The 13,272-nt window shown below is 38.0% G+C and overlaps 1 protein-coding gene across 1 annotated transcript in view; it reads left to right on the forward strand.

The window, feature by feature from the left end:
• The window catches only part of LOC147231582 (cadherin-18), a 181,252-nt gene that overhangs the window by 102,097 nt on the left and 65,883 nt on the right, over positions 1 to 13,272 (forward strand). The window contains exons 5-6 of the mRNA XM_086150469.1: positions 7,781 to 7,948; positions 9,224 to 9,411. Coding sequence (XP_086006595.1) covers positions 7,781 to 7,948; positions 9,224 to 9,411 — 356 coding nt within the window. The remainder of the gene's footprint in view (positions 1 to 7,780; positions 7,949 to 9,223; positions 9,412 to 13,272) is intronic.

Raw genomic sequence — 13,272 nt, forward strand, 5'->3', positions numbered from 1 at the left:
CGGGTGGGAGTGTGGCTAGATGGACTCGCAGATTGAAAGGGAACCCTGAATGTCAGCGTTGTTCTGTTGCCGGGCAAAGCGCCGGCAGGTTTGGGGCAAATAACACCCACGCATGTCAAAGAAAGATTAAAAGAGGTGTCGTACCCATTACAATAAATTTATGTATCTTAAAAGAAAAAGGGGGTTGTTTAAAGCAAAAAAAAAAAAGGTGCACAGAATTAGGTTTTGTCCGATCAACCGACATTTCTAATGGCATCCGTGGAGGTTCTGAGTCACCCAGACCAGGGTTACTTGTTGTCAAATCATGTTGTGGATGCAGGACTTGTTGCACGTCTAATCTGAGAGGCTTTTTCAGTTTTGAGAGAAGTTTTGGACAAATACCATAATTTCTGGACTATTGAGGCCACCTGATTATTGCATATATAGGCCTGGGCAGCACGGTGGCGCAGCGGTTAACGGTTAAGCGTTGAGCTCTGGTCCAACTTAAGAGGGTTTGGTCGATAATAAGTGTGTTGTTTTGCAGCGACTAGTAAACTAGAGAAGGGCGTTTGAGACTTAGTGCTGAAATTCGTCTTCAGACAGATCCGCAATCCAAAGCGACAAAAGCCGAAAGATCAATACTCATTTCATGAGTCTCATGCGATCCACGCATTAGCAATGCAATTAGCTTCTCAGATTCCAACCCAGGTGAGTCCCTGGAATTTGTACTTTGGTTCCCCGGACGAAACAAATGCTAACAAAACAACCCCAGCTCTACCTAGATGCTGCAAAACAACAACTCCGACAAACCTTATGATCGGGAAACTCCCCGTGGTCTCCTAGAACTGGAGAAGTCTCTTGGACAAGAGGGAGCGAAAGAGTCCAGGTGCCATGAAGAGTCTTTACAGTGACTCTGTTTTGTCTTCTTGTCGTGGCAACTGGACTGGCAGAACACCAGAAGAGGCCATCAAACTATACAACTCCCTTCCCTTTCTGCAGGAAGGACACCAAAGACATTTCCGCGGAGGTTCTCAGTCGTCCACGTCTTGGTGAATTCTTGTCCAGATCTTCTTGTCTTGGCAAGTGGACTTGAATGTCTTCACCTGAAGATGTTTCAGCCTTCGTACCAGAGGCTTCTCCGGTTCGAATGACCTGTGGGGAGTTTTCCAAACTGCCAGGGTTTTGTGCAGGTCTAGGTTATCCTGGCTTGTTGTACACATGGAAGAGCTGAACTTCAGACATTAAGTGTAAGTGGGTCGTTATGCTAATGGTGGTGTCGTTCCTTGGGGACAAAAGAGTGAAAAAGTAAAGCTAAACAAAGCAGAGAAACCTGTTGGATCACATGGACTGAGGCTCAAGTGCACGTTACCGGGAGCTGCTTCTGGTGGTGGGTCTTTCCTGGTTGTTTGGAGGGCGCAGAAGGTCCTGGTCTGCCTGGTATTGATCCCAGTCCGGCGTTGTATGTTTCTGGAAGCTTGTGTCTCAGACCCTTTGCCTTTTCAGAGATGTTTTTTTTTTGGTTTTGACAAAGACGGCTTCTTTGACTCGTCTCTCCGACCATCTGTCCACCTCTGGCTAGAATAAGGCAGTCTTTTAGAAGAATGCCCCTTGTCCTTCAGGTGTAGGAGAACCATGGAGTCCTGTCAGTGCCTGGCAGAACTAAAGAAGCCTCAGGGATGAGGGTCTGGAACGTCTTCAAGTGAAGAAATTGAAGTCCAGTTCCCACGACAAGAAGATTTTAACAAGAATCCACAGTTGACCTGGATGATTGAGAACCTCCACAGATGTTCCTCTCTATTAGAACTTTGGAATATGTGCTTGCAACATACGTTTGGCATTAATATGTTGAAACATTTTGTGCGCCCTTGCGAGCCAACATGGACCCCATCACTTCGAACCGGTATCGGTTCTTCTTGGTCTCGGCTCCTCAATGGTGGAACAAACTCCCGAAATAGGTCAGATCAGCAGGGTCGCTGCCTATCTGTCGCCGTGACCTCTTCACCAAGCACTACCCTAATAATCGCACCTAGCCTCCAGATGAACATGAACGATGAACTCAATGTATGTATGTACCGTAATTTCTGGACTATTGGGCGCACCTCAATATAAGTCACACCGGCTAGCCGACCGCTATCTCCGGCTTCCTCCTGCGCACTAAAACCGTCAATGTCGTCTTCTTCGGTGTCGGAGTAAAACGGACTCAGAAGCTCGGTACCGTCCCCCATCCAAAAAAGTCCCCATTTATTAGCCGCATCGTTGTTTACGTGAAAAAAGTAGCGGCTTATCGTCCGGAAATTACGGTTCATGGTTCTGAGACGGCTAATTGGTTGCGTGGTCACTTCGGACTTCTGACAACTGCTACTTCGGATCTTCAGTGACTGAATTTCACTTCTTGCAAGTCGCTTTGGGTAAAAGCATCTGCCAAATGACTGTAATATAATGTCCTGTAACGGACGCCACTGTTGTACCACGTTGTGCCAAGGTAGCCTAGCTTCTGTCCCTCAAAAAAATAAAATAAAAATTGCTAATAATCTACAGGAGGATTTTCAACACTAGCAAGAGCTCAACCATCGAAGAACCAAAGAAGAGTTCGTTCAGGTTGCCATGGTAATGGACACATCCAACCGTTCACACGTCTGAGACCAGAGACCTTCTTGCAGTGAAACCTAACCTCTGCCTAAATATATATATATCTTTTTTTACCGGGCTAATTTTCCTCCGTGTTCATTAACGGCTGATGAATGTGAGCGACTCCGTCCTCGGCTCGACTTGACAGACGAAATGTGACCCGAGATTCCCTGGATCTTAATGCCGCACGCCGCCGTGCTCCTTGACCCACTTTTAATGATTATTCTGCAGGAAGCGAGTGGATTAGTTACTAAATCCCGGGAAAGAAGAGAGAAAAAAAAAAAAAAAAAAAAGGGAGAAAATGTCCCATTGAATAAAACTGCATTCATTTAATCCGGAGTGACTTTGTGTGAAATTCAGCTCATTAAGTTTTAATTCTGAAACTGAGGAGCAGATAAAATGATGTAAAGGATTGTTAACTTCATTAGTCATGTGAGTAAGTGATTATAGATCTCTTTCAGATGCACTGTCGACTTGCCAAAAAAAAAAAAAAAAAAAAGAAAATCAAAGAACAGTGTAGGAGATTGTAAATTAGATCTTGTCTGCTGGTCGAAAATTGCCCTAAAAGTCCACTATCACGGGAAAAGGACTCAGACTTGCAGTCTTAGACAGCGTTCCCTTAAGATATTAATTTAATTCGTTCCAGAAGTTGGTTCCCGTGTTGATTTTTTTTTGTATCTTAAACAAAATTTCCCCATTTAAAATAATTAAATATATTATATATTACATATTAAATATAAATTCATCCCAATCCCCCCCCCCAAAAAAAAAAAAAAAACTCTCAAAATAAGTATTAATATAGAAAAACCCTGAAAAAGAAGGATATTGATAATGTAAGGGACATTAAAAATAATATCAGAGTGTTTAGAAATTCCTTTTGCTTTAGGATGCGACATAACGCGATTATATTCACGTGCCATGTCGGTCAAACGTGCACCGTCTTCGTGCTTCGTTGTTATTTCCTGCTTAATTTTAATCGAAATCATGTTCTTTCTGGGTTCACAACTTCCTTTTCAGGGACAGTGATGATTATTAAAAAAAATAAAAATGCACAAAATAACGACAAAGATATAAAATGCGCTTAAAATACGGCGACGTCATGAGTTGTGTGTTTTCAAATTTGGATTTTCTGACTTCGGTATCCATATGGTGATTTTTTTTTCTTTTTTTTTTTTTTTTTTGCATTTCAATGATAAAATTTGCTCGAATCTCGATTCGTATCGTAAAAAATTCACATATAAAATAATCGTGCCGCTAGAGGTCATTTATTCAGTAAAGCCTTGACATGCTGTCAGTTCATCATTGAATTAAAAATTGGGTTTTCATTCAGCGCTTCAAGAAACGATACCTATCGGTGGAGGACGTCGAGAAATAGGCTAGAATAATCGCGCGCGGTTTTAAAACCAATGAAAAGCAAAATTTAAATTACAATTCATCTTAATATTAATTCATTATCATATAAGCAACCTCTCATTCATCCACATCTTTTTTTTTTATTCCTCATACAGAGACTTTTAAAAGTTAATTTTCTCTTTTTTTTAATCTCTGGACACTATTTGGTTCGTGGGAGGAAACCAGAGAACCTGGAGGAATCCCACGCGTACACGATATTATTATTTTTATTTTCAAAATAAAATCAATATCAGCGTTGGTAGGGTAACTTTAGAAAAAAATAAAAAAAATAAAAAGAAAATGAAATAGAAATATAAAATCCGGAATGTCTCCTTTCGGGCGGCCACGAATGGGATGATTTAATCTGAGTTATTGATTTATTCATTGATTACTGTTTTGACCTTTGCATTTATCATTTCAAAAGAAACATCTTGTTCTCGCGTTTAAATAACCGTCTCTCCAGTTTACGACTTTGCAAAACTTCCTTTTTTCCAACAGCGAAAGTGAATCAACAATAAATCGGCAGGCGAAATTGTGTTTTCTATTTCCATCGACGCGTTTTCCTCCCAGACCTCACCACTCTTTGCCAACGACGTCGTTTATTACAACGGGGTTCGAAAGTTCACCGGAACATCTGACCACGGTTGCCGGGGGCAACCGCTGGGTTTTAATGCTGGCAACCGTCCGAGCCGCGCGCTCATATCGAATCAGGCTCCATGTCTTGATGGGGTTTCAGGACCGGAGATGGCGAGTTAAACCCCCGGACAGGAAGCCGAAATAGAGCCGTTATGGAGGTTGTAGACACACACACACATACACACACACACACACACACACACACATGAGCATGTGTGGGTACGAGTGTGTAGTACTATGTAGTTGGATTTTAGTGTAAATGCACAATTAAGACATACACATTTGTATATTTATTTTGTATGGATATCTATATATATATATGTGTGTGTGTGTGTGTGTGTGTGTGTGTGTGTGTGTGTCCGTAGCGGCTATTTTTTTATTTTGTGCAAGAAATTAAATTCACCGTCTCGAATCACATCTGGAAATACTTATAGATGTACTTATGATATTATGTAGATATGTGTCAATGTGTGTGTGTGCGTGTGTGTGTGTGTGTGTGTGTGTGTGTGTGTGTGTGTGTGTGTGTGTGTGTGTGTGTGTGTGTGTGTGCTCGACTTTGTCAGTGTAAGTTAGGCTTTCACAGAAATACATCTGTATTCATGTGTGTCTGTGATTATGTGTGTGTATGTATGTTGAACTCTGTGAGTGTAAGTTAGGCATTCACAAGCGCACATCACTATGTATATTTATATATGTGTGTGTGTGTGTGTGTGTGTGTGTGTGTGTGTGTGTGTGTGTGTGTGTGTGTGTGCTCAACCATGTCTGTGTAAGTTAGGCCTTCACAAACACACATCACTATGTATATGTATACAGGACTGTCTCAGAAAATTAAATTATTGTGATAAAGTTATTTATCTTCCGTAATGCAATTAAAAAAAAGTCATATATTCTGGATTTGTTACAAATCAACGAAATATTGCAAGCCTTTTATTATTCTAATATTGCTGTTTATGGCTTAGATCTTCAGGAAACTCAAAAATCCTGTCTCAAAATATTAGAATATCATGAAAAAGTGTTTTTTTTTTTTTTTTTATATTGTTTTTTAATTGCATTACAGAAGATAAAGAACTTCATCACAATATTCTAATTTTCTGAGACAGTCCTGTATGTGTGTGTGTGTGTGTGTGTGTGTGTGTGTGTGTGTGTGTGTGTGTGTGCTTGATTATGTCAGTGCAAGTTAGGCATTCATAAACGCACATCACTATGTATGTGTGTGTGTGTGTGTGTGTGTGTGTCTGTGTGTGTCTGTGTGTGTTTGCTCGATTATGTCAGTGCAAGTTAGACATTCACAGACAGACTCACTATGTGTTTGTGTGTGTGTGTGTGTGTGTGTGTGTGTGTGTGTCTGTGTGTGTGTGTGTGCTCGACTACACTAGCTTAAGTTAGGCATTCTCAGACACCCATCACCATGTATATATGTGTGTGTGTGTGTGTATGTGTGTGCTCGAATATATCAGTGCAAGTTAAGGATTCACAAACACACATCACTATGTAGGTATGTGTGTGTATGTGTGTGTATGTGTGTATGTGTGTGTATGTGTTTGGCTACATAAGTGTAAGTTCAGCATTAACAGACACCCATCACTATGTATGTGTGTGTCTGTGTGTGTGTGTGTATGTGTGTGTGTGTGCTCGAATATATCAGTGCAAGTTAGGCATTCACAAACACACATCACTATGTAGGTATGTGTGTGTGTGTGTGTGTGTGTGTGCTCGAATATGTCAGTGCAAGTTAGGCCATCACAGACACCCATCTCTATGTATATATGTGTGTGTGTGTGTGTGTGTGTGTGTGTGTGTGTGTCTACATACTTTCACGCTGGGCGTGTTCATGCACCATCCCTGATACCAGAAACATCGGCACACACATACATACATGCATACTCTAAATATATGTGTGTGTGTGTGTGTGTGTTTGCATGTCTGTTTGATTTAACAAGTCAGCAACCGCGTCGCAGACCGTCATTCGTGCACGTGCTGTGTTAGATTTGGTTTCCCGCTCGAGTGTGTCGTGCACAGCGTGTCTCCGGCGGGCCGCAGTCATATATCAGTGTGTGAGATCTGTGAAAGTTCACGGCTGCTGTTGCTCCGCTATTGTAGTCGTAAAAAGTGACTGATCGGCCGTTTTCGGAAGCTTTTTTTATTTTTATTTTTGCCTTTTTTTTTTTTTTTTTTTACCGTCCCAAGGTTACACACTCATTTTAGATATAATGGAAATCTGAGGAGTGTGTGACCTCGTCGATGAAAGACCGAGAGGATGAAACAGGAAGGAGGCAAACGCGTCCCAAGTGAATGTGAATTTATTTTAACGTGTGGAAGTGTGATATATTTTATTTTTTATATCCGCTCAAACAAACAAACAATATATATAAATACACACATGAATCATTTTATGCATGTATTTATTTATTCATGCACTTTTTTTTCATATTTTCAAGTGATGTATTTACTTATCTATTCATATTATTATTATTATTATCTTATTTATTCTTATTTATTCATTATTTATTATTTTTATACATTTCACACAAAGCCATGGTTTAAGTTTCTATGATATATTTCTGTGTTTATTTATTTCCTGATCTGTTTTATTTTATTTTATGCATCGATGTTTTTATTATTATCTATTATTTATTATTAGAATTATATTATTAATTCTGGAAATCAGTGTTAGTCTGAAAAAAAAAACAAAAAACAAAAAAAAAATACATCTATTTTATTCCTTGATATGTATGTATGTCGATACGTATTCATGTATTCATTTATTTATTGATGCATTTATTGATATATTTACCTGCTGATGTGTAAACTTATTTATTCATCCCATTTTTGTGATATTTTCTCTCAAAGCCACGGGTTTAACTTTCAATGATATATTTACAGCATTATCCATTTATTTATTTAAACAATCGTGAGATATTCATCTTCAAACCGAATACAAAATGCGATGTTTGCGAACCCCTGCTTTTTATTCCCATCTCAACCATCCGTGACTAACATTTCAAACGGAATCGGCTCCTCGTATCCGCGGAGCGTCGACAGCGGCCGCTTCGACGAAAAAAAAAAAAAAAAGAGCGGACGCTTTAAAAGGCGACGAATAATCGATTTTCGAATCTTCGCTCACGTCGAGTTTTTTGTTTTCCAGGAATCATCCGGACTGCCTTAGCCAACATGGACCGCGAAGCCAGGGAGCACTACACCGTGGTTATCCAAGCCAAAGACATGGCAGGCCAGGTTGGAGGACTCTCCGGCTCCACCACCATCAACATCACGCTGACGGACGTCAACGACAACCCTCCCAAGTTCCCTCAAAGTAGGTACCGACGGCGCATGAGGCGCCGTGCACGGGCTCGGGAGTGGTTCCGAGGCAGCGATTGGGAACGTTCCAGCGTCCCGGGGGGAGTTTACCATCATAGGGTTGTTTTCTATACCCACATATAAAATGATTAAGTTGAGATGTTCTGACATATTTTATGTGAAGATGCATTTTCCACTTTTTTTTTTTTTTTTTTTTAATTTACTTCTTCTTGCTTTAGTAACAATTCATCTCAAAATATTTGTACTTAAGACCTTAAAGACCTTAAAGACCTTAAGACCTTTATAGCCTTGACTTTGACACTTTATAGTTTTATTTGTATTTCTTATTCTCCCCCCCCTTTTTTTTAACTGTTTATACATTTTTTCTACTATTATCAATTATTGTTATGGTTTACTTGAAACTCTGGCACAACAATTTCCTTTGGGATAAATAAAGTTATTCTTATACTTATTCCAATTGATGTGCTTCAATAAAAAAAAAAAAAATACATAGATGTATCTTTTTTGTTGAATATATATACATATATATAAGATTGAATCACATTATCTATGTATATCAATATAAAATAGTTAAAACAAATGGTAAGATTGAAGCACATCAATTTGACATCAACATATAAATATGAAAGATATATATACATATCAATCTATATCATCACTATATGTATTCACTTTTATATATGCACATTAATTTTTTATATATTTTACTATTTTTGATATTTGTTTTAGAGTTTGACATTTTGCATTTTTTTGAAATAAACATGCAAATTATGATTGTATATGAGTTGAAACAAACATATATATATATATAAATGCATATGTATATACATTAATATATGATTTTATTTATAATTAATGTGTCCATATGTTTGTTTTGCAGTCCAATATTTCGCACATGCAAAAATTTAAATACATATAAATATTTGTTTTATTTTAATTTTTATAAATTTATTTAAATATTTGTATATATATATATATATATATATATATATACACACAACAACAGAATCAAACAAAATATACAAATTAATATAACACAAATTGAATTAAAACATATATATTATAATTGATAGAATTTATTTTTCATTTTATTTTATTTTATTTATTTATGTGTTTTTGCAGTCTTCAATTCAGCCAATTGCATTTCTCTTCCTTGTATTTGTCTGATCCGCTCAGTGTTTCCACTTAACACTCAGTATTTTAACGACACCCCCGACCCCCAGCGCAAACGAGACCGAGTTAAATAGCTTTCACACACACCGATCCGCAGAAAATTACCAGCTGTACGTCCCCGAGTCGGCCCAGGTCGGCAAACCGGTGGGGAAGATCAAGGCGAACGACGAAGACCTCGGCGCCAACGCCGACATCAAGTACAGCATCATTAACTCGGAGGGGGCCAACATGTTCTCCATCTCCACGGACAGAGACACCAGGGAGGGAATCATTAGCCTCAGAAAGGTAAGCTCGGCGCTCTGTTCAATGCAAACGTAATATTTTCAGAGACTTAAAACCAACAGAAAACCTAATTAGCCGACGTATAAATAATTTGTAAGGGAATTAAAGATGGAGTTTTATCACCTGAGCTTTAGCACCCCTCTAGTAATGTGAGACTACGGCGGCATTAGGAATACATCACTCCGACGCCGCGCCGAGTGCTAACAGGAAGCGGTAAGGCTAATATTGATTAAACTAAATGTGTTCTGGGGCGGCGCGGCGGCGCAGAGGTTTGAGCTTCTGCCTCAAAGCGAGGAGGTCCCTGCTTGGAAGCCCACGGGGGGCCTTTCGGTGCAGAGACGCCGTGTTCTTCCACCGTCTGCAGGAACATGCAGGAGCTTCGGCGGAGAACCCGAATTATCCGGACGGGTGAATGAAAGGCCGAACGGTTGGATGTTGTTTTTTTTTTTTTTTTTTTTCTTTTAACCTTCCTCTCGTGTTCGGGTCGCCACCAACCCGTTTTAGTTTTTAAATGCATAAAATAATCCTTTTTTTTTTTTTTTTTATTGCATCATTTTATCGCATTATTGCATCTTGACTTTGTCAGGAACCTTGATTTCAACAAAAATCAACAAAAACATTTTTTTTTTTTCACCGCATTATTAAATGATCTAGTTGAAATAATGTCCTTTGTAATGTTAGGGTTGGTTTCGACACGGTTATAAATATAAGATTACAAAGCAATAAGGTTTCAATGTGTTTATCTTTAAGTTTTATTGCTGACATTTTTTTGTTGTTTTTTTTTTTTTCTTGAAGAAAAAATATATATGGGTCGAAAATGACCCATAACACCATAGATGTTACAATAGTTATTAGTTTAAAATGAAAAAAATAAATCAACAAATTCATTTCAGAGATGTGTTCTATACCCCTTACCAATATTCTGGTAACACAACATCCTTTAATTTATTTATATTATTCTCTTGAGGTTAATTTTTCTTTTTTTTTTTTTTTTATTGAAATTGAGAGGTATACTAATAACAATAAAAAGGCCCAGAGAACCACAACAAAATTTTTTAACCCCATATTTTCATGGATAAGGAAGTCTAACAAGGTAACCAAGAGATGAGAGAAAAAAATTGAAATTTAAGTTTTTATTTTTACTGTATTTTAAAGCTGAATTAAGACACGGCTCGAAACCGAAAGTTAAAATACACTAAAAATAAAAACTTAAATTCCTTATCCATGAAAATTTTGGATTTTTTTCTTTTTCGACCCATGTATAGTTTCTTCAAGAAAATGTAAACAAAAGAAAAAATGTCAGAAATAGAACTTTAAGATAAAACCATTAAAACCTTATTGCTTTGTCATCTTACTTTTTATAACCAGGTCGAAATCAACCCTAACATTACAAAGGACATTATCTCAACTAGATCATTTTATAATGCAGTGAAAAAAAAATGTTTTTGTTGTTTTTTGTTGAAATCAAGGTTCCTGACAAAGTCAAGAAGCCTTGATGCAATAAAAAAAAAAAAAAGTTATTATTTTATGCATTTAAAAACTAAACTTAATATGACGAATGAATGGATGCTTTTGTAAGACGTGTGAATGACAGAGTGAATCCTTATTTATCGCTTTATAATGAGTAAAAGAACGCGCTCGCGTCTCTTTATGAAGTGAATGAGAGGGTGAATGATCGCACTTCCCTGGACGTGAATGGTTTTCTGTTTATTTGAATGGTTGTGTCTTGACATGACGCATGAAAGGGTGAATAGTTGGATGTTTTTATAAGATGTATGAATGAAAGTGTCTTCATATGATGTGAAAATAGGAGTGAATGTCAGTCAGTACATTTAAAGAGTGAGTGAAAGAGTGAGTAAGCGGTTCGGTTGTTTTTCTTGGTGAGATGAATGAATGACAGGGTGAATGGTTGTGTCCGGCTGAATAAATGTATTTGTAAAAAAAAAAAAAAAAAAAAAATTGATTGATTAATTAATTGAATTAATTAATTTTTGGAGTAAATTAATTTTCAATGGAATAAATCGATGCCATTAATTGACAAAGTAATTCCAAATTCCCAATAAAAAAACTGTCGCTCCCACCGTCTCCATAATATTTAATATATACAGGACTGTCTCAGAAAATTAGAATGATGCGATAAAGTTCTTAATCTTCTGTAATGCAATTACAAAAAACAAAAAAAAAAATGTCATACATTCTGAATTCATTACCCATCAACTGAAATATTGCAAGCCTTTTTATTATTTTAATATTGCTGATTATGTCTTACATCTTAAGAAAACTCAAAAATCCTATCTAAAAATATTAGAATATCATAAAAAAGTCATTTCTGTTTTTAATTGCATTCGATTGAGTGTGACTCCAAATCCAGGTCTCCATTGGTTCATATATTCAATTTCCACTAATCATTTTTATGTGATTTTGTTGTCTACACATTCAACTATGTAAAGAACAAAGTATGTGATAAGTATATTTCATTCATTCAGATCCAGGATGGGTTATTTTAATGCTCCCTTTCTTTTTTGGAGCGGTGTACATATTTTTTGAACCGGTAAGGTGTTAGTAATGCGGCGAGGTGTCGGCTCTGACCTCCTCTGAGGGTTGTGGTGTTAGCGAGGCCGCCGGAGGGACACAAAATAGCCACTTTCTCAACTGGATGTTTTTCTAGATAAAATCAAATGGAAGGTCTGTGAACTAATCCCGGTTCTGTTCATTGGCAAAGGAAGCCTTGTTTAGGGGGCGAATTTTCAACTTGTAGGAAAATAAACAAATAAATAGTCTAACAATCAAATAGCAACTGAAGTGATTTTTGGGGACTCAGAGGAGGTTCTTTTCTTTGGTTTGGATGCAAATTTCTGTGTACACCGAACCCTCGCTTTTACCGGGAGTTACGTTCCAAGAACCCCCGCGAAAAGTGAATTTCCGCAAAGTCGAGACGTGAAAATATTGATGGTATTATTATATATTAACCCTCGACGAACCTCACTCGATCCTTTACCAACCTCCCGCAAACTGTTATCAACCCACCATCGACTGTTTTTCACTTCCCACACTCTGCAAAACCTTTAAGGTATCGGGAAGTTTCATCTTTTCAGCAATAGTCAGCATCTTCCTGCTACGCTTGGGGTCTATACCAGATTTTTGGGTGGATGCTGGGCAATTAGGAGGCATCATAGAGCATGGGGTTTGGCAAAAAGACACTTTCACAAACTAAATAGCACAAAGTAGACAGTAGTCACGCTTAGACCAATGGCAGAGAAGTGGAGCACGACATGTATGCTCGGCACAAACTATGAGGAGATCAGCTGGTTTTCTTCATGAACCAATCAACAAGAGGAACGGAACAACATGCTCAATCAGCCAATAGCAAAGTACGGATCTACTTGGCCGGTGTTATTCCGTATGAGATCTGGCGTGGGAGCAAAAGTAGGAGTAAAAGTGTGCGATGCTGGGGGTCTTCGTTTGGCAAAGGAGATCTTCTATTTTATAAAATCAATTTTATTTCAATTTCAACACATTTTTTTTTTCTTCTTAGGCTGGAAAACAGCTGTTTCATCACGAAAAATATGTTCAAATCCACCAAGTAGCGAGGGGCCGCTGTATTTGCAGGCGAACGTCAATATTTACAGCACAATGTACGCGACCGGCCACTAAGGGGGAAGCATGTCATTTAAAACGAAAGCCACAATCTTTACTATTCTGTTAGATTTCACAAGGCTTCAGGCATTGGAAATCTCCCGGTGACTCATTCCTACTTGGATATTTGCCATTTGGAAGAGAAAGCTGTGAACTATGAGAGTTTGCGCGACCTCGGGGCGGGAACATAACTACGTGGATGAATGAATAAAAAATAGATTACAAATA

This window comes from Fistularia commersonii, chromosome 8, assembly GCF_037954325.1.
Source record: "Fistularia commersonii isolate RoL2024-O1a breed Wild chromosome 8, RoL_Fcom_v1.0, whole genome shotgun sequence".
Lineage (NCBI taxonomy): Eukaryota > Metazoa > Chordata > Actinopteri > Syngnathiformes > Fistulariidae > Fistularia > Fistularia commersonii.